The sequence below is a fragment of the Panicum virgatum genome, chromosome 9N (genome assembly GCF_016808335.1).
Source record: "Panicum virgatum strain AP13 chromosome 9N, P.virgatum_v5, whole genome shotgun sequence".
NCBI lineage: Eukaryota > Viridiplantae > Streptophyta > Magnoliopsida > Poales > Poaceae > Panicum > Panicum virgatum.
In genome coordinates this window covers 11,837,635-11,858,593 of record NC_053153.1, presented here as the reverse complement: position 1 = coordinate 11,858,593, position 20,959 = coordinate 11,837,635, and the positions used below count along the sequence as shown (strand labels likewise).

The window sequence follows — 20,959 nt, the reverse complement described above, 5'->3', positions numbered from 1 at the left end:
CATGAGCTCTCTTGCACTCACTTGTCCATATCTATAGCGATATTACCTTTATCCACTTGTGAACACTGGCTACTCTGCTCTGTGCGGTTGATCGGCGAGTCCCACAACTGGATTAGCTTGATCGTGAGTTGCTGAGCGAGTCCCTGCACCAGATTATTTTGGGTTACCCAGTTACCCACCAGGGAATCCAAAGTTGAACCAAAAAATAAATTACTGGTCGGTTCTATAGGGTAGTCGGCACCGTTTTTGTTTTTTGGGTTCACTGGGTGGCTGGGTTGACCCAACAAAACCTGCACCCCGTGCATATTTTCTTCTGTCTTTTGCTGCTGGAATTCTACTGTGACGATGGCGCGCGGCCTCTCCAAGTCCACGGTCGACGTGGGGTTGCCAACCACTCCGTCCCCTAGACTCCGATCCAGTTCTCCCGACCAGAGAGCTTCCTAGTGGCCTCGTGGCCCCGATGGAGTGCGGCACGGGCACGCCGATCCTCGAGCTCGACGACGCGCACGGCAACGTCTACCGCTGCAAGCACTGCCACACGCACCTAGCCCTCACCGACGACATCATCTCCAAGGTCCATCATGCCTCATCTCGTTTCGACTCTTTGGCCCCGTCTCAGGAGGAGCTCCTAGCTATATACGAGATCTCAGACTATTGGACTTGGTGTTTCGGTTCCGATCTGTACGTCCAGGATTTCTACTGCAAGGACGGGAAGGCTTACCTCTTCGATAAGGTGTAAGTGGCCTGCCCTTTCCTCACTTTAATTTGTTCAGCCATCTATATATGCTAACTTCATCATCAGGCCGCTTGCTCTAGGATTTACATTCGATGTTTGATCGATCAGTATTCGGTTCGATATGATCTATCTTGTATATATTTGAATGGATATATAACTCGAGATTATATATTGCGTCCAGTGTGAATGTGAGCGTTGGAGAAAACGAAGATCGTATGATGATCACAGGGATGCATACCGTTTCTGACATCTTTTGTGTCCGCTGCGGAGTGATTCTTGGATGGAAATATGTAAGAGTTGTTCTGTGACGAAAATTTTCTAATTAATCTCGTACGCATCTCTGAAAATATAATGCCTCCATTTTCACTCTAGGAGGTTGCGTTTGAGAGGACCCAGAAGTACAAGGAAGGGAAGTTTATTCTGGCCAGGTGATCATCAGATATCTTGTTTTTTTTCATGGTTTATTTCTTTTTGCACTAGTGCTCTTGTTCTTTGCAAAAAAAAAAAAGTATAAACGCCCCATGTTCGCGTACATATATTCAATCACCTTTCCGAATACACGCACATGCTCACTTTCAAACGAGGGGGGATATGGAATAGGTCGAGGACGACTCCTCCTGATACAAACAGGTGGGCTCATGTGTTTAGCTTAACCCCAAGCAAAGGTCTAGTTAGGAGTTAGGACGACCATGTATATACAAGAGAGGCATCCTATATACCACACATTTGATTAAGTGATAAAGAAGATAAGCTACACCTATTGTCGGTGTTCTGACCCGAGGGCCCGGCACCAACTAGTGAAGTGTTGCATGATCCCTCACTCTGGATGGTTGATGCAAGAGGTAACACAGGAACGCACGAATTTATCCTGGTTCCGGCCGCGGGGCCGTACGTCCAGCAAAGGGTGTGCGAGTGCACTGTACTATCTTGCACCGGGGGTGCCTGTAGTAGGGGATACAAGCGAGGAGAGAGAGGGAGGAAAGCTCCCAAATTTCTGCTAGTGGAGAAGTTGATTGAGGCGAGTGCTAATATCGGGGCTCAGGAGAGTGTGTGTGCTCTTGTGAGTTGTGCTAAGTGTGGAGAATAGCCCAGATGGAGAAGACAGAGACCGCCACCCCCTTTTATAAACACAAGGAGAGGCGGTGTACATGTACGAGAGGGGGGAGAAGTCGTCGTTCTTCCCCGAATCGGGGGCGTGCAGTGGCTAACTACTGTAGAAAGTACACTGTGGGGCACTGAAGAGCATGGCGCCGGGCGTGGCGGTTGTCCTGGGAGTCGTCCTTGGCCTTGCGGAGATCACGCCGACGTCCTGGCAGCTCCAGAGGGCGGTACGGTGGTTCCTGTAAAGGGTACCGTCCCCTGCACTTGGCGTGGCGGCGTTCCGAGGGTCCTGTGGACGGTGGTCTTGATCGGATCAAGGTTCGGGCCGCGCCCGAGGGTCGCGCCCATACCGTCCAAGGGTCCTGCAGCGAGGAAAGTACGAGGGAAGTATAAGGAGTTGGCATCATAGTGGCTGGAGCAGTGCCGCGCACGTTTGCACAATGTATCGCAGGTTCCCACAGTGGAGCCACAGCGCCAGGGATGGATGTGCAGTGACCGGAGTTGGTGGAGAAGACCCTGGTCATCACCACTGTGCGGAGTGGCGGCCTGACGCCGTTTGGTCCGGGCGCCGCGGCAAAGTCATGGGCATTTAATGCCTTCGTACGGCGGGCGGGTGGACGGATGGCTGTTTTGTCCTTTCTGTCGAGGGGTGGCCTCGGGCGAGGCGGAGTCGACCCGCTTGCTCGAGGATAGGCTCGCTGTAGCAGCACCGCCCAAATTAAACCGGCTTAAGTGCACTAACCATCATCTTAATACTTAATTCCATTACTGTGCACTTAAAACGGTGTAATCTGACAGACTGTCGGGTAAATCCCGATTAAACTACTATACTCCAGGATCACAATTGCACTAGTAGACCCGTACGAAGACGAGCACATGTGATACAAGCATACAGAAAACCTCAAATTAATTTACAACACAAATTTTACATAAAAGGTTTGAAAACAAACGACAGAGTTTAAATACACATCGGAAGTTTAAAAACCGAGTTCGGAATACAATACGATAACCACGACGACGATACCAGGTGAGCTCCACATCCTGCCCACCGATGTGATGCCAACCTGCCCGATCTTCACGGGGAAGACGGGGCCCACTCGACGGTCCACCCAGGAGGAAGTGGTTGTCCAATCCAGGACACAGAGACTTCCTCGAAGTCAGCGGAGACACAACCTGCTAAAAGGGGTTACAACAACAACCCTGAGTATACTAATACTCAGCAAGTCTTACCCGACTATGGTATATACTTAGCCGACTCCTAGACATGCAAAGTTGTTTGGCTCTGGAGTTGTTTTGCTGAAAAGCTACTAATAGTGGATCCTTACTTTCAGTATTTTAGCTCAAGTTTATTATACCAACACCGACTAGATTTGCCTGAACATCTAGAGCACGCATGGTTGATCACATTATCTTTTCAGAGTACCACAGCCATATCTCATATTCTCAACTGTCCATTCCCAATTCCATCATTTACTACGATGTGACAGAGAGATCCAGGTTCTCATATCTGTGAGTCACGGTGAATCGATTTGATTTAACCTTACAAGGTAGACCTAACCAACACGACACATGTAAACCCCGTCGGGCCACACGCATCAATTGTTTCCATCGTTACCACGACATCTGAATCGCGCCTGCTAAAACCCAAGTGTTGGGCCCCTCACGGCGAACTCCCAGAGAACCCGAAGGTGGCATCCATCCAACACCCGCCAACTCCCACGCCCAGCGTAGCAGGTAGGGATTCAAAGTATCGTTGTAAAGCGGTACATAGCTTACCGGTTTCGACTACCTCCTACTTCCGGCATGTGGTTAGTACTATTCAATCCTCGATCAGTAGTGCCACAATAGTACGGTCCTCAATCGACACAGGCGGAGACTCACTTTCCATACCTTCCATATCCATAACCAAATTTATCTCCGCCCGGTCTCCATTTTTCCTTTCTTTCCCAAAGATTCATTCTTTAGCAACCCTTTCATAAGTAACAAGGACCTATATCTCGCGAGTGACAGGAATCACTCGACTTCTACCGAATCCTGATTAAGCATTGCAGTACTAACGACATGTACACTAGTAGAGACTCATAGGTACCTAGGGAGAGACATGCATACTAGGGTTTCATTCAATTCCTAGAAAACTTAATGCACAATACTTAAATAACAACATTGAATACTGAAAGTAGGGGTTATGCTCCGGGGCTTGCCTTGCAGGTCAGCAGGGTTAATGACTTCTTCGGGAGCTTGATCAACGACTTCTCCTGGCTGCGGTTCTCCTGCGGAAGGCTCCTGGACCGGCTCGGCAATCAGCTCATAGGCGACTTCGGTTTCAGCGTCTATACGAATAAGAATATGCCATGCATGAGACTCATGAAATGATGCAATGTACTACACACAATGAAAGGCATGGACCAAACTTCAAAAGCGTCTACGGAGCAACCTCACAACTAGGGTTACGACAGAAATGATTTAGAACTGATGTACAGGCTTTGGTTCTAATGCCCTTTAGCCTGAAGTGTCTCCATCAAAGAAGACTGGAGTTGTCCTTGCTCAATTCAAGCTCAATTCTGAGGTAGATAATAAGTGTTCTAAACCTCAGTGGCGATTGAACAAGCCTAAGAAAAACCACCTATCAAAAGGGTGTGAACTACCCATCTCAAAGTTCTAACAGATAGAGCATAAAATTACGGAGCTATAGGAACTAGTTTTGCCTTTTTAGGATTTTTCTACGAATTTCTATGAACTTTGGGAGATCAGCACACAAAACTGAAACTGGAGTTTAACTGGAAACCCGGAACTTTCGGGTTCCAAACCCGGAACTTCTGGATTTGGGGGCAAAAACAGGGGACAGAACAGGGGAGGGCGCACGGCAGCGTTGGCCGGCCGGATTCCGGCGAGCTCGGTCGCTGGTGGTGAGGGGGAAGTGGGGGAACAGCTCGAGGAGGTAAAGAGCTACCTCAGGGTGGGTCGAATCGGGGTTGGGGATGGTCGGAGAGGCGGGGTCGTGGAGGAGGGCGGCCGGCGATGGTGGACGACGGCGGCGAGCCAACGGAGAAGGGGCCGATTCAGCCGGGATAGGGCTCGGCCGAGCTCGGGATGGGGCGGTGGAGGTGCGGGGTGAGGTGGAGTGGATCGGGGAGGGCTCGGGCTCGAAGAATGGAGGCGAGACGACGACGGGATGGCTGGTGCAGTGAGTGGCGGCGCTAGGGTTTGCTTGGCTCCGCTCGCGGCGCGAGGAAGGAGAACGACGAAGCTAAAATGGAATTGGCCAGTGCAACGTCGTGGAGAGCTTAAGCAGCGGTGCGGACGTCGGCGCGGCGATGCGTGGCGTCGCTGGCGACACAGTCGCCGGTATGGGCGCCGAACAGAGCAAAACCGAAACTTCCGGTTTCCAAAACCGGAACCTCCGGGTTTTGGGGCGCAAAACCGGAACTTCCAGTTTACAAAACCGGAACTTCCGGTTTACAAACCCGGAACCTCCGGGTTTTGGGCAAAACAGATTCACTTCTGGAGTGCCCAAAACTCAAATTTTCATATGGGAACATGCAATTTGACCAAAATAAAAGTTGTAGAGGAAGAGAAGATCTACAACTTTGCTTTTGGGCGAAAGTTGATTTGAAGCTCGGATCAGAGAGAAAAATGGGGTCGAACATGGCTAAAACGATGTTTACCGCGCGAACTCGATTAATACTAACGATGAGCTTAAGCCCATAATTAGCGGGTTAAGCACATGATTAGCATCGCGATTAACACTGGGGTGTTACACTCGCTACCCTCGAGCGAGGCGGAGACGCGGGGCGCCTGTCGAGGGTCTCGGCGGGGAGCCCTCGAGCGAAGCGGATATTGCCCCGCGGGTTCGTGGGGGTTTGGATGGGAAGCACTGTGTTTTTGAGCCCTGGATTGGGCTTCTTTGAGTCCTTTTCTTTCCTTTGGATCGGAGGGAGGCTGTAGGCCTTCGTGGGCCGTGTTTTGCGTTTTAAGGGTGATTTAGTCCCCTGGTTAGGGTGCCCATAATCATGGTACCCAACAGTAGCCCCGAGCCTTTGTAGGGATGAGCATCAGCCCTGCAGAGGCTTGACCCCTCGAGGGCGTGACTCGGGCGTTGACCGCGGAGATCTTGGTTTGTCCGGCGGGGGCGCGATGGTGTTCCGGAGAGCGTTGTTGGAGGAGATTGACCCGATGGCGAGGTTCGTCGTTGGAGAACCAGTGAGGAGGCCACTCCGAGTTGTCTATGCAGATCATAGTAGCCTCGAGCACCATGGCGTTGCCGCTGGGGGCGTCGCCAATGTGCCGATGGGGGCGTTTGAGCTGGTCTGAAAAGGATTTCGATCCCCGAATGTGTGAGATTTCTCCGTGGGGGTGCGTTAGCGCACCCACGGGTGTAGCCCCCGAGGCTTTGGAGGAGCGCTTGCACTCGTCCAAGGGCTGTATGCGTCGCCCTGCATGGTTGATTAACTGGGGTGGCCATCCAGCGTCTTTTCAGCCGGCTTCGGCATTCCTTTCAGCCGGCCTCGGCATTTTCCATGCTGGCGCAGCGACCCATGATTCTGTTGAACCATCTGGCAGGCGCGCATTAAGTGTGGGGGGGGGGGGGTTCCACAATCGACGGTGGCTGATTCATTCATGGGTGCGGCCTGAACCGTGACGTGCAAGGAGCCCCCGAGCCCTGGTCTGCGTGAAGGCGTTCAGGGGACCCTCGACTTTTATTACGACCCTCGTCTCCCTTCCGCAGGGAGGAGGGGTGAAGCGCACCATGTTACCCATGCCCGGGCCGCGAGCTATGGCTGCTTCAGTGAGCTGCTATTGGGTGGTTCAAGTAGACGTCCGTGCCCCATTCGGTAAGGGTCGGCTTGTGGTCCGTGGACACGTCACATAAAGTGCTCGTAAAGGTTCACTAGGCGGGGCTCGGACCCATTCGATAGGGTCCGAGGGCTCGGTGCTCTCCCTCGATGGGATCCCCCCTGCTAGGCACCCTCGACTGGCCTTGAACTCTGTGTAGGATGTCTCGAACTCCGTGTTCGAGGATAGCTTGTACGGCTCATCCGTGCAGTACCTGACTCTGGTGATCTGGGGCGCCTATCGAATCCTTGATGGGCCAGGCTTCGAACCCCTGATCAGTAAGGCCTCGGAATTGATTTCCTTCGACGGTAAGGAATCCCCGGAGGGAATATTCCGTAACGGTTCGCTAAAAGGCGCGGAGTCACCGGTCATGCGCGCGGGTCTCCCGCTAGTCGTGGGCGACGTGTCCTAGTTCGCGCAGGCTGTGCGGGCGAGCCTTTTCAGGCTGCTGCCTTGGGTAGACGGAGAGGTGTGGGCGGCGGCTGGCGGATGGGATGGTGCTACAGTCCGCTGCGCCCGTCGGTTACTGCGCCGTAATTATTGCTGGGTGCACGCATGGGGGACTCCGCGGTCGTGGGGCCCAGCTGTCAGTAACAGCAAAATCTTTCACATTTAATGCGGTGGATTCGGCGTGCGGCAGTAAATCCGCCCGTCTTGATGGATAAAAGCGGGGAAGGGGGATCGTTCGGGCTCACCTGGCCATCTTGCCTTCGCCTCCCCTGCCTTCTCCGCCTCCCCTGCATCCAGAGCCCAGAGCTGAGAGCGAGAGGAGGAAGAAGAAGGAGAGAGCGAGAGCGCACCTTAGCGTTTGCTCGAGCTAGCCTCTCGTGTTCTCCTCCCGACTTGGAGTTATGTCCAGGACCGAGGAGCCGTAAGTGGGGGAAGTCCACCGCCACCGCGACGGTCTTGGAGCAGTTGGTCAACGACAGGCTCTTGTCGTTGAACACAAACTCGGAGCGGCCGGTGTGGATCCCCCCGCGGCCGGAGGAGACCGAGCCGAATCCCCCCGACGGCTACATCGTGAGCCTTGTGCGGCTCCACGAGCGGGGATTCGGCGTCTCTGTTGGCAGATTCATGCGGGCGATGTGCAACTACTACAGAGTGGAGTTGCACAACTTCGGCCCCAACTCCATCTCGCAGGCGGCGGTCTTCATCGCCCTCTGCGAGGGTTACCTGGGGATCGAAGCGCACTGAGATCTGTGGATCCATCTGTTCCGCGGCGAGCTCTACATCAAGAACGCGCGGGGCCAGCCGAAGAGGTACGCTCGCGCCGGCGGCCTTATGCTCCATGTGGGCACGAACAGGTCGAACCTATACATCCCCAGCAGGATGACCACCAACAACGCCAGGTGGACCCGGGGGTGGTTTTACCTGCGCAACGACGGCGGGCGGCTTCCGACGTCCACCAACAAGGTGCTCCGGGTGAGGCCGGAGAAGTGGGGCTGGGGGTGTTGCCCTAGAGCAAGCAGGCCAAGCTCGAGGTCCTCAGCAACGCGCTGCAGTGTTTGGCGAGGAAGGAGCTGACGGCGGCGACCGTCATTGCGAACTTTCACCGGCAGAGGGTGATCCCTCTCATGGAGAGGAAGCTGCCGACTTCAAGCTCACCCTCGAGGCCTCGTACGAGGGCTCGAGGACGTCGAACGTGCTGCTCCCCCACAACGTCACTACCCGGAGGACAAAGAGTGCAGTGGCGGAGTTCTCCGACAACCCAGATGATCTCTGGAAGGTCAAGATGCGCCTCGAGGCGGGGTACATTTCTGTGGAGAGTTTTAAGTTTCAATTCGTTGTCGATTTTGTGCTGTCTCTTCCCCGATCCTTGCTCCTGACTTGACCGCGTTTGCAGGGAGTGAGTCACAAGGGCTATGTCTCAAAGCCCCCGATCCCGGAGGAACGCGAAGCCAACCGCCTGCGCGACGAGGCAGTGAAGAGGAGGAAGGATGCGGCGAGGGACGCCGCCACCAGGAAGAGGGAGAGGAAGGAGAGGCACGAAAAGGAGTGCAAGATTGCAGATGCGGAGGGAGCTCCGCGGCCCGCCACGCCCGAGTCCACCGAGGCGGAGGACTCCTCGGACGTCATGCTCAACTTCTCGGAGTCAGATGACGACGAGGCCGTGATGGGCGCGGGTTCCCCGCCGGTTAATCGAGGGCTCGTCGGTGACGCTGGGCGAGGCGACGCTCACGCCGGGATCCCTAGTGGAGCCGTACCCTGCGAGGACATAGCGGAGGTCGCCCACGCCAGCGGCGGGACGAGGGTCGCCCACGTCGGCAGCTGGCAGGAGATCGTCCACGCCCGTGATGGGGCAGAGGTCGCCCCCGCCGGCGATGGGTAGGAGGACACCCGCGCCCGCGGTGTCGACGCGCGGCGAAGGGTCCACGACGAGTGCGGAGATGCCCGCGCAGACGGCCTCGAGGCGCCAGGCCGACCCGAGGGTGGCGCCCTCGGGCCAGTCAACGGGAGGCGTCACCGTACCGCGGGCCCAGAGGAGCAGCACGGGCAAGCGCAGCATGAGCAGCTGATCGGAGTAAGCGATCTCAACTTTGTTTTTGTTTTTGCTCAACCCCCCAATTCCGCTGACTTCAACATTTCTTCCCCGACTGCCAGACTGCAGGGCCTCTACTAAGAGTGCGACCCGCCTCACACCGATCAAGGCCCTTAAGACCGGGGCGTTCGCGACGCCGCACACGGCGCCGCAGCCCATGCCCGTAGTGGACATATTGACGGAGGCCACAAAGCTCCGAGAGGCGGTGGCTCGGGAGACCCTGGAATCCCAGCTGGCCCGAGCACAGGAGGGCGGTGGCGATGCTGGTCAGGGCGAGGCCGCGGCGGCCACCCGGGCCGACGCCGAGAGGGAAGCCGGCAGGGGTGGCGCGGAGAGTGCCGCCCAACTGGGCGTTGGAGCCGGCGGAGGCGGAGCGGATAGCACCGCCCATCCGGAAACAAGAGGAGGAGCTGACGGCGGCGCGCAGGAGCGCCCCGCCAGCCAAAGAGAGGAGACCCCCACCCCCGAGCCTCCGAGGGCTGGGGTCGAGGGTGTCACGGAGGAGGAGTCGGCGCCAGGGGCGCTGGTGGTGGAGGAGTCCCGCTTCCCGGAGCCTGCGAGGGCCGGGGATGAGGGTGCTGTCGCAGCGGCGATGGCGCACACAGCGCCGGGGAATGTGGAGCTGGTGGTGGAGCTGCCGCTGAGCAGCGACGAGTTCGGGGATTCGAGGGACATCGACCCTACTGCTGCGGCCAATGCCGCCGACTGGATTGCCGAGTTCATGTCAGCCTCCTAGGAGGTACTCAGTGCGGGGACGTCCGAGGGGCCCCATCATGGGGCGATCATCCAGTCCGGGGTCCCCTTGGAGTTTCTCCGCAATGAGCGGGAGGAGCAAGCGGCCTGAAAGGCGCAGTACGAGGTCGGCTCTCAGATTAAGGGCAACCTCGACCGCGCCTTGCAGCTCCATAGGACGACGGACTTCCAGATCAGCAAGGTATGTGCCTTTCCCTTTGTTATTGCTCGTGTTCGGTCTTGTTTTTGTGTGCTTCACTCACGCTCTCCCACCTGCAGCATCTGAGGTACATCTCGCGAAACAAGAGCGCCGAGCTGACGCAGTTGTACTCCCAGGTGCATTGGCTTGGGCAGTATAACGCCAAGTTGGTGCTCCGGATGATCGATGCCAACACCCTGGTGACTGACCTGGGGCGCGCCAGCGTGCGCTAGAGGAGGAGCTGGCGCAGACTGTCGACGAGCGCGATGCCCAGAGGGCCGCGGCGGAGCAGAAAGCCCAGGAGGCCGAGGTGCAGATTGCCGAGCTGCAGCGAGCTAGAGTGGTGCTCGAGCAGAAGGAGGCCGAGCTCCAAAGCAAGGAGGCCGAGCTCCAACGCGAGAAGGCGACCGCCGCCACGCTCTCCGCGACCCTTGCAGAGAGGGATGCCTCCATTGCGAAGCAAGAGGCGGCTGCTCGGAGCGCAGAGGCCGAGATCAAGGAGAAGGAGGCCTCCTTGTCCACCCTCCAGGAGCAGGCGAACGCCACGCTGGCTCGGCTGGAGAAGGCGCAAGGAGACATCACAGGTGAATGTATGAGGTTTTGCTTAAGTCGACTCTCGATTTGCTTGAGGCTTATCTTTGTTTCCTTGCTCAGAGCTGAAGAAAGCGGTGGCGGACGAGACCGCGGCGAAGGAGGCTATCAACACCGCGCTCACGGCGGCGCAGGACGAGTACGCAGAGCTCGAGCAGGCCGCCGTGGCAGTGTGCCAGGAGCTCGAGGGGGAGGGTGCCCTGTCAGGTAGCTCGGTGGCCAGCCGCCTACGAGCGTTGGGCGATCGAGTCGCCGAGCGTACCAAGAGCACCTTCCGCCTCGGCGTCCAACGGGCTCTCGCCGTGGCCTCGACGCACTACAACATGGACCTCCCATTTTTGTCATCGGGGTACGTCGTCCCATCCGACGCCAGTGCGGATACCACGTCAGCCATCATGAACGACGCCGACGCCGCCGTCGAGGAGTTCACCGCCGCTTTCGCCAGGAAGCTCAAAGCTGACATCCCCCCGATAGCCGAGTTTGATGCCATTGAAGATCCGCAGAGGGGGGATGGCAACCTGTAGGGAGTCTAGGCCTCGGAGCCCATGTAAATAAGTTAGCATTTTATCGTAGCTGTTTCTGAGCGAGAAAACTGGTTATTGTATATCGACAGTGTGGCCGATCGAGGCCTTGTGCGTTCGAACCCTCGTTTTTTTCTACTTTACTTCCGTATTCTCGTATGCGTCTTAGATAAGTTTCGGCGAGAAAGTTTGCGCTCACAAACGGCTTAGGCATAGGGAGGTGAGTGTGGATACCGTATCCCAGAGGCGTAGGCGGTCCTGCGGCTCGGTCGATCCCATTCCTTAGTCATTTGTGCCTTGCGTCTACCTTTCTAAGTATACGAGAAACTTAGATACAGAAATTTTTCGAAAAAACATAGGCGATTTTTGGGGACGTTCGGTGGTTCCCCCCGTAGTAGCCCCCAAGGGAGGCTTGGCTTTGCTGAGTGTAAAGCCAGGCGTACCTCAGTGTTCGTGCGCGTCCGAGCCCCCGAGGGTTCAGAAAGTTTCCAAAAATAAATAAGTAAAGCATACTCTTTATTTCTTCGGGAAATTTTAAATACGAGTACAAGCGATGTACAAATAGCTTGAAATTCTAAGGATAGAAGCGACGTAGCTGCTGTATGTTACAAGCATTGGTGAAGACTTCGCCATTCTCATTCACCAGCTTGTACGTGCCGGGCTTGAGCACCTCAGCGATGATGTACGGGCCTTCCCATGGTGGCGAAAGCTTGTGGCGTCCTCTATTGTCCTGTCGAAGCCTTAGCACCAAGTCCTATTTGTTGAGGTCTCGGCGTCGAACTCTCTGCACTTGGTACCTTTGCAAGGAATGCTGGTAACGTGCAGAGTGTAGGAGCACCACGTCTCGAGCCTCGTCTACTTGGTCCAGCGAGTCCTCGCGGGCTTGCTGGTTCTGCTGCTCTTGATAAGCCTTGAGCCTTGGCGATCCGTACTCCAAGTCAGTAGGGAGGATGGCCTCGGCACCGTAGACGAGGAAGAATGGAGTGAAGCCCGTGGCTCTACTTGGGGTCATCCTCAGGCTACAGATAACCGAGGGTATCTCTGTGAGCCACCTTCAGTCGAACTTGTTCAGCTTGTTGAAGATTCTCGGCTTGAGGCCTTGTAGGATCATGCCATTGGCACGCTCCACCTGGTCATTCGTCTGTGGGTGCGCCACAGCCGACCAATCCACGCGTATGTGGTAGTTGTCGCAGAACGCCAAGAATTTCTTGCCCGTGAACTAGGTGCCATTGTCGGTGATGATCGAATTCGGGACCCAGAATCTGAAGATTATGTCGGTGAAGAACAGCACAGCTTGCTCAGACTTGATCTTGCCGATGGGTCGAGCCTCGATCCACTTGGAGAACTTGTCGATCGCCACCAGCAAGTGGGTAAAGCTCCCGGGCGCCTTCTGCAGCGGGCCAATGAGGTCCAGTCCACACACGGCGAACGGCCATGTGATGGGGATGGTCTGCAAATCGTGGGCCGGGAGGTGCGTCTTCCGGGCGTAGAACTGGCAGCCTTCGTAGGTTTGCACGACGTCGTTGGCGTCGGCGATTGCGGTGGGCCAGTAAAAGCCTTGCCGAAACGCGTTACCTATGAGGGTGCGTGGCGCGGCATGGTGATCGCAAATACCAGCGTGGATGTCACGGATCAGCTCCTTGCCCTCGGGTATGGGGATGCATCGTTGCAGAACGCCCGAGGGACTGCGCTTGTACAATTCATCATCGATCAAGATGAAAGACTTAGCCCGCCTGGCGATGCGCCGTGCCTGGGCGCGGTCCGAGGGTAAGACCCCTCAGATCATCTAGTCGAGGTACTGGGTACGCCAATCTCGCGGAGGCGGGGCCTCGTCGATCTCCATTGCTTTCGCCTCGTCCACCGAGGAGGTCTTGAAGTCAGCGTCCATGGCCTCGGGCTAGTCCACCGAGGGGTGATGGCTCCGCGATCGCAGCCCCTGAGGGTCAAGGTGCCACTCCGACGGCTTCCGCAGGATTCTTGAAGTCAACAGACGGCTCAGCGAGGTTACGGGCAAAGACGTTCAGGCGAACGGTGGTCCGCCCGAACGCGATCTTGGCTAGTTGGTCCGCTTCCTCGCTGTACTTGCGCGCGGTATGATTGAGCTCGAGCCCGTTGAACTTGTCCTCGAGGCAACATACAGCATTGCAGTACGCCTCCATCTTCTCGTCGTGGCAGCTTGCCTCCTTCATCACCTGGTCGATGATGAGCTGGGAGTCTCCCCGGACGTCGAGACGCTAGATTCCGAGTTCGATGGCGATGCGCAAACCACTGAGAAGGGCCTCGTACTCTGCCATGTTGTTGGACGCCGGGAAGTGCAAACGCATCACGTAGCGCATGTGCTCTCCGAGGGGTGAGACAAAAAGTAGGCCCGCACCTGTGCCGGTCTTCATCACCGACCCGTCGAAGTACATGCATGAGCCAGCATTCCGCTTGAATCTGGGGTGGGGGCAGCTGAGTGTCGGTCCACTCGGCTATGAAGTCTGCCAAGATCTGGGATTTGACCGCCTTGCGAGGTGCATAGGTGAGGGTCTCTCCCATCAGCTCCACTGACCACTTGGCTATCCTACCCGTGACCTCCCGGTTGTGGACTATTTCCTTGAGGGGGAAGGATGAGACCACGGTGACGGGGTAGGCCTCGAAGTAGTGGCGCAGCATGCGCCGAGTCAGGATCACTGCATAGATCAGTTTCTGGATCTGTGGATACTGTGTCTTGGTTTCAGATTGCACTTCACTGATGAAGTACACCGGCCTCTGGACAGGCAGAGCGTGTCCCTCCTCTTGTCATTCCACAATGATAGCCGCGCTGACGACATGAGTCTTGGCTGCCACATATAGGTAGAGGGGCTCGTCGTCCACGGGCGGCGTCAGGATTGGGGCACTTGTGAGTGATGCCTTAAGTTTGTCGAGGGCCTCCAGGGCCTCGGGGGTCCACGAAAAGCATTCGGACTTCCTCAGGAGTCGATACAGGGGCAAGCCTTTCTCGTCGAGGCGCGAGATGAATCGGCTAAGGGACGCCAGGCATCCCATGACCCTCTGTACCCCCTTCAGGTCTCGGATCGGTCCCATCCGAATGATGGCCGAGACTTTCTCAGGGTTGGGTTCAATGCCCCGCTGGGAGACGATGAAGCCCAAGAGCATGCCTCGAGGGACTCCAAACACGCACTTCTCGGGATTGAGTTTCACCCCCTTTGCCCTGAGGCAATCGAACGCGATCCTAAGATCGGCTACCAGGTCGTCTGCCTTCCTGGATTTCACAACGATGTCGTCGACATATGCATCTACGGTTCGCCCTATATGGTCTTTAAACACATGGAGTATCGTGACGTAGCAGTACATGCCGAAAGGGGTGATAAAAGAAGTCGCGAGCTGGTCGGACTCTTTCATCTTGATTTGGTGGTAACCGGAATACGCATCGAGAAAGGATAAAAGTTCACATCCCACAGTTGAATCAACGATTTGATCAATTCGTGCAAAGAAAAGGGAACTTTAGGACATGCCTTATTTAAACTAGTATAATCTACACACATCTTCCACTTCCCACTATTTTTCTTAACTAAGACAGGGTTAGCAAGCCACTCAGGATGGAATACCTCCTTGATGAATCCGGCCTCCAAAAGATTGTGCACCTCCTCGCCGATCGTGCGCCGCTTGAGCCCGTCGAAGCGCCGCAAGCGTTGCTTGACCAGCTTGGAGTTCGGCAGGATATCAAGGGAGTGCTCGGCGACCTCCCTCGGGATGCCAGGCATATCCGAGGGGCTCCACGCGAAGATGTCAGTGTTGGCGTGGAGGAAGTCGACGAGCACCACTTCCTATTTGCTGTCGAGGGTGGCGCTGATCTTCAGCGTCTTGCCGTCGGGGGTCTTCGGGTTGAGGCGGACGTCCTTGGTTCCCTCGGCAGGCTCGAAGGCGCCCGCATGCCGCTGCTTGGAGTCCATGGCCTCCTCAGCCATTCCTTGTAGCTGCGCGGCGAGGGCTTCGTCGAGTGCCAGAGCCTCGGCGTGCTCGACGCACTCGACGTCGCACTCGTAGGCGTGCTCGAACGAGGAGCCGACGGTGACGACGCCCTTTCGGGCCCGGCATCTTCATCTTGAGGTAGGTGTAGTTGGGGATCTCCATGAACTTGGCGTAGCAGAGACGCCCAAGGATGGCATGGTAGGCTCCCCATAACCCCACCACCTCGAAGGTGAGCACTTCCTTAAGGAAGTTGGCCGCCGTGCCGAAGCAGACGGGCAGGTCGATCTGGCCGAGGGGTTGGACTCGCTTCCCCGGTGCAACGCTGTGAAACGGCGACTTGCTGGGGCGGAGCTTGTCCAGTCCGATCCCCTTGAGCTCCAAGGTGTGGGCGTACATGATGTTGAGGCTGCTGCCTCCGTCCACGAGCACCTTGGAGAAGCGGGTGTTGCCGATGATGGGATCCACAATGAGTGGATACTGTCCCGGGTTCGGGATGTGGTGGGGGTGGTCCTCACGGCCGAAGGAGATGGTGTCCTCCGACCAGTCAAGGTAGGATGGCGTGGCCTTGGTGATGGAATAGACTTGTCGGTGCTCGCGCTTGCGCTGCCGAGAGGTCAGGTTCGCCGTCGGCCCTTCGAAGATGAAAAAAGCGTTCTCCACCGAGGGGAACTCGCCATCTCCACCCTTGTCGCCGGTGTCCTTCTTCTTGTCCTCGTCGCAGTTCGCGATGTGGTTGTAGTACTTCCGGAACATCTCGCACTGCTCGAGGGTGTGATTGACCGAGCCCTTGTGGTAAGGGCACGGCTTCTTGAGCATGTCGTCGAACAGGCCGCCACCGCCTCGAGGGGGGCCTCGAGGACCTTTACGGTCCAGGGCGGCGACGAAGGCCTTGTCGGAGTCCTCTGCCTGCCCTTGTCCGCGCTGGTTCGGTGGGGCCGGCTTATTCCCTTTCTTCCCCCACTTTTGTCTCTTGGCGGGGGCCTTGGTCTTGCCGCTGCTGCCCTCTGCGGGCGCATCTTCCTTATGCTTGTTTGCCTTGCTGTCAAAGATGGCACCAACTGCCTCCTCACCGGCGGCGTAGTTGCTGGCGGTGTCGAACAACTCGTTGGTGTTGGCAGGACGGCTTCGCGCAAGCTCGTGCACTAGGTTCCTGCACGTCGTGCCTTCGAGGAAGGCATTGATGACCTTGACGTGGGTGATGCTGGGGAGCTCGGTGCATTGCTTGGAGAAGCACTGCACGTAGTCGCGTAGGGACTCGTTGGGTTTCTGTCGACACCCTTTGAGGTCCCAGTAGTTTCCAGGGCGCACGTAAGTGCCCTGGAAGTTACCCAAGAAGATCTTGACTAGGTCGGCCCAGTCGTGGATCTGATCCGCGGGCAGATGCTCGAGCCACGTTCGTGTGGCGTCAGCAAGGTGAAGAGGAAGGTTGCGGATGATCACGGCGTCATCCGTCGCACCGCCCAGCTGGCATGCCAGGCGGTAGTCGTTGAGCCAGGCCGCGGGATCGATCTCGCTCGAGTACTTGATGAGAGTGGTGGGATGTCGAAAGCGTGGGGGGGGGAGGGAGCGGTGCGAATCTCCCGACTAAACACGCGGGTGCCCGGAGGCTCCGATGACAGTCCTCTGTCGTGCTCGGGATCGAAGCGGCCACCCCGTCGTGGGGTGTACATCCTCCCGTTGATGATGTTGCAGGCATCTCCGTCACCGGCGTGCCCGCATGTGTCGTGGAGGCGCTCCTTCGCAGGAGTCCTCTTGATTAGGTCGTGCACCGAGGGTGCTCTCACGTCGTCCGCCGCGGCAGCTTTGCCTTTGTCTCCCGGGGGAGTGTGCACCGAGGCCTCGTGGCCCTGGTGCGCTGCTCCTCCATCCTTCGAAGCCGCCGAGCGCATGCGAGACGCAGAGCTCTCAGCTTGCTGCACTGCAGCCTGCTCGATGAGCACCTTCGCCTTGTTGCGCATGTTGCGTCCCTCGGTCGTAGAGGTCTCCGGCATGGCCTGAAGCAGGTAAGCCGCAGCGACGAGCTTTTGGCTGGCCCTTTTCAGTTCCAGCGGTTTGTTAAAGTTGTCATCGGCCAGGATCCGATCCCGACCGACGCGTCCCGCCGCCTGAGCTCGCGCACCGCGCGCGGTGCGCTCCTGCTCAAGCGTGGTACGCAGCAGTCGTGTCTGCCGATGCTCTTCTTCGAGCTTCTTCTCAAGCTTCGTGAGTTGCGCCAGCTGCGCCCGCTGCGCCATCGAGCTTGACGAAGCGGCGGGGTTCGGAGGGGGTGCCACCACCTGGTTCGCTGGTGGGGGTGCCACCACTTGGTTTGCAGGTAGGGGCTCCCTGCGATTCCCGTTGTCGCTTGACGCTTCCTCGACGGCTCCGTCCGCCAGCTCGACCATGAAGCACTCCCGAGTGGGATCGTAATCCCCCTCGCTAGAGTCTTCGGAGTAGGTGAGGCAGTATGCCGCCGCGAGCTGGAACGACCGGAAAGCGTCGAGGTCACGGACCCCGGAGTAGTCTATGGCCTCCTCGGCCATAAAGTTGTCCATGAAGAAGTTGATGTCGTCGGCGATCGAGCCCGCCGTCTCGGGATAGGAATCGTCAGGAGAGGACGCGATGAGGTTGCGGATCGCGAAGAGGTGGTGACCCGGCAGCTCCTCATACATGCTCATGTTGGTGCTGACCGACGAAGCGTAGTTCACAGCAGTGGTGCGCATCCCGAAGGGAAAGGGCGATGGCACAGTCACGTCCCTCTTGGGAGGCTCCGGGGCTGTGCTTGGCGGTGGTGCCGGCGCTGACGGCTCCAGGGGATGTGGCGAAGGAGCTGAGGCGTGCCGCCCTGCGCCGCTCCATGCGTGCTTGTCGCGCGTGCTGGCCCGACCGCCTCCTGCGCTGAGGTGCGCCGGGAGAAGCTCCATGTCGTAATCGCTGCCGGTTGCGACGAAGTCGAGGCTCCCGAACCGAAGCACTGTGCCAGCCGAGAGTGGGCGTGGCTCGTCTGCCATCCAGGAAACAAAAAGAGAACGAAGACAAAATGTCACGCAGCACGTCCCCCTACCTGGCGTGCCAACTGTCGGTGTCCTGGCCCGGGGGCCCGGCTCCAACTAGTGAAGTGCTGCGTGATCCCTCACCCTGGATGGTTGATGCAAGAGGTAACACAGAAACGCACGGATTTATCCTGGTTCCGGCCGCGGGGCCGTACGTCCAGCAAAGGGTGTGCGAGTGCACTGTACTATCTTGCACCGGGGGTGCCTGTAGTAGGGGATACAAGCGAGGTGAGAGAGGAAGGGAAGCTCCCAAGTCTCTGCTAGTGGAGAAGTTGATTGAGGCGAGTGCCAATATCGGGGCTCAGGAGAGCGTGTGTCCTCTTGTGAGTTGTGCTAAGTGTGGAGAATAGCCCAGATGGAGAAGACAGAGACCGCCTCCCCCTTTTATAGACACAAGGAGGGGCGGTATACATGTACGGGAGGGGGAGAAGTCGTTGTTCTTCCCCGAATCGGGGGCGTGCAGTGGCTAACTACTGTAGAAAGTACACTGTGGGGCACTGAAGAGCATGGCGCCGAGCGTGGCGGTTGTCCTGGGAGTCGTCCTTGGCCTTGCGAAGATCATGCCGACGTCCTAGCAGCTCCAGCGGGTGGTACGGTGGTTCCTGTAGAGGGTACCGTCCCCTGCACTTGGCGTGGCGGCGTTCCGAGGGTCCTGCGGGCGGTGGTCTTGATCGGGTCAAGGTTCGGGCCGCGCCCGAGGGTCGCGCCCATACCGTCCGAGGGTCCTGCCGCGAGGAAAGTACGAAGGAAGTACAAGAAGTTGGCAGCATAGTAGCTGGAGCAGTGCCGTGCATGTTCGCACAGTGTATCGCAGGTTCCCACAGTGGAGCCACAGCGCCAGGGATGGCTGTGCAGTGACCGGAGTTGGTGGAGAAGACCCTGGTCATTACCACTGTGCGGAGTGGTGGCTTGACGCCATCTGGCCCAGGCGCCGCGGCGGAGTCGTGGGCATTTAATACCTTCGTACGGCGGGCAGGTGGACGGATGGCTGTTTTGTCCTTTCTTTCGAGGGGTGGCCTCGAGCGAGGCGGAGTCGACCCGCTCGCTCGACGATAGGCTCGCTACCCTCGAGCGGGCCGGAGACGCGGGGCGCCTGTCGAGGGTCTCGGCGGGGAGCCCTTGAGCGAAGCGGATATTGTCCCGCAGGTTTGTGGGGGTTTGGATGGGCTGCACTGTGTTTTTGGGCCCTGGATTGGGCTTCTTTGAGTCCTTTCCTTTCCTTTGGATCGGAGGGAGGCTGTAGGCCTTCGTGGGCCGTGTTTTGCATTTTAAGGGTGATTTAGTCTCCTGATTAGGGTGCCCCTAATCATGGTACCCGACACCTATGTATATATATGTCTTTTGTAGTTTTGTCCATCTACTTTACGTGCCTATTGTGTACTAGGTCCAAAGAGAGTGAATATCCAATAGTTGACCATGAGTTTCACAATACTGACCACATAGGGTACTACATCCATTTCACTTCAATAACATTTATGCTTAAGCAGAAATCAGTTGCTGGGGCCTAAATGAAGCCATTGCCAGGTCCCAAAAGATGCTCAGTGATGTGGATCGACTAAGGCGCGAATGGTGTATGTATCTATGAACTGCTGCAATTCGACAAGCTCATCATCAAGCTTGTGTACTCAGCTCTGTGCTGCTGTACTTAGGGGCCAACGGGGTGGGTGTGCCTTCATATACAGACTGTCAGCTGTTTCTGCATGTGTGTGTGGTTGTGCCATGCAAAAACAATTAACTATTAACCAAATAAGCTATGTCAATGAAAAGATTGGTAGTTTTATTTCGATGATAAGAGCACAAAGTTTACACCATCTTTTTTCTTAACAAAAGTTCGCGTAGGGATTCTCTCCCCCACCTGTGCTGTCCTCAAAACACAATCATGCCTTACTGTGAGAATTTTTGGAAATGAATCAGAGTTAATCAGCCAGCCTAATGGGACTGAACATGCCGGAATTAAACTCCGTTCATAGAAAAACAGGGAAACTCAGAGCTCAACAACATCAGGCCCGCACATTGGAAGCGGCCCAGCCCAATGCACTGGCCGCGCTGGGGGTCAGGAGGGTCATCATCATCCATCCGTTCACCAGACACGACGCGCGGCATTGAGGTCGCCATCAGAGGGCACCATCACGTCCTTGCCCAACTCGCCGGACATGTCGACGACACCACCACCTAGGGCAGATTTTGGACTATTCGGTATGAAACGGTGTCCCTCGATCTAGTTCTCGCATCTGAAGTCTGAACTCCCTACAAGACTCGGCAAAGGGCCTGCAGGGCTCTGCAATGCTCATGATCAGCAGCACGGTGGGCCGCCGGCCTTGCCGTGTGCCACGACATCGTGCACGAATAGGGTGGCTGGCTGTCGCAGCGGCGACCTTCCAGTAGCCAGATCAAAGCCATCGAAGCGGAGTGCACTTGAACAGAGCATCAGTAATGTTTTACCCTCTAGAACAGGCCACTGAGGCACTGATGGTCTGATGCGCCGCGTCCAAGTCTAAACGTGGCCGAGGCCTCTGACTACTTTACGCGGCGGCGCACTCGCCGGAACGCCGGATCCTGCCACACACGGCAGCTCCTCTACTGGATCACAGTCACTGTCCACCCCGCATCGTGTCCTATCGTGCCAGGACCGGACCGGTCGCGGCACCATCGAGCCCATCAAGTGGGTGAAATTGAGCGCCGGCAGAGGTCCGGTTTTCGTGGAGCACGGCACGACGCTAC

General features: G+C 57.0%; 1 protein-coding gene across 1 annotated transcript; it reads left to right on the top strand.

The window, feature by feature from the left end:
• The first annotated feature begins 339 nt into the window (after positions 1-339).
• On the top strand, positions 340-20,022 carry LOC120689768 (protein yippee-like At3g08990). The gene is made up of 5 exons (XM_039972167.1): positions 340-574; positions 692-735; positions 918-1,026; positions 1,109-1,164; positions 19,726-20,022. Exons 1-5 carry the CDS (start codon positions 461-463, stop codon positions 19,748-19,750), a joined length of 348 nt encoding a protein of 115 aa, XP_039828101.1. The 5' UTR covers positions 340-460; the 3' UTR covers positions 19,751-20,022.
• Positions 20,023-20,959: the final 937 nt, after the last annotated feature.

What these genes read in the sequence shown, in the direction of transcription:
- LOC120689768 (XM_039972167.1), top strand. Translation starts at nt 461, where the DNA reads ATGGAGTGCGGCACGGGCACGCCGATCCTCGAGCTCGACGACGCGCAC. An exon ending in CCGACGACATCATCTCCAAG is followed by an intron (nt 575 to 691) that starts GTCCATCATGCC and finishes CTGTACGTCCAG; the next exon opens with GATTTCTACTGCAAGGACGG. An exon ending in TGATTCTTGGATGGAAATAT is followed by an intron (nt 1,027 to 1,108) that starts GTAAGAGTTGTT and finishes TTTTCACTCTAG; the next exon opens with GAGGTTGCGTTTGAGAGGAC.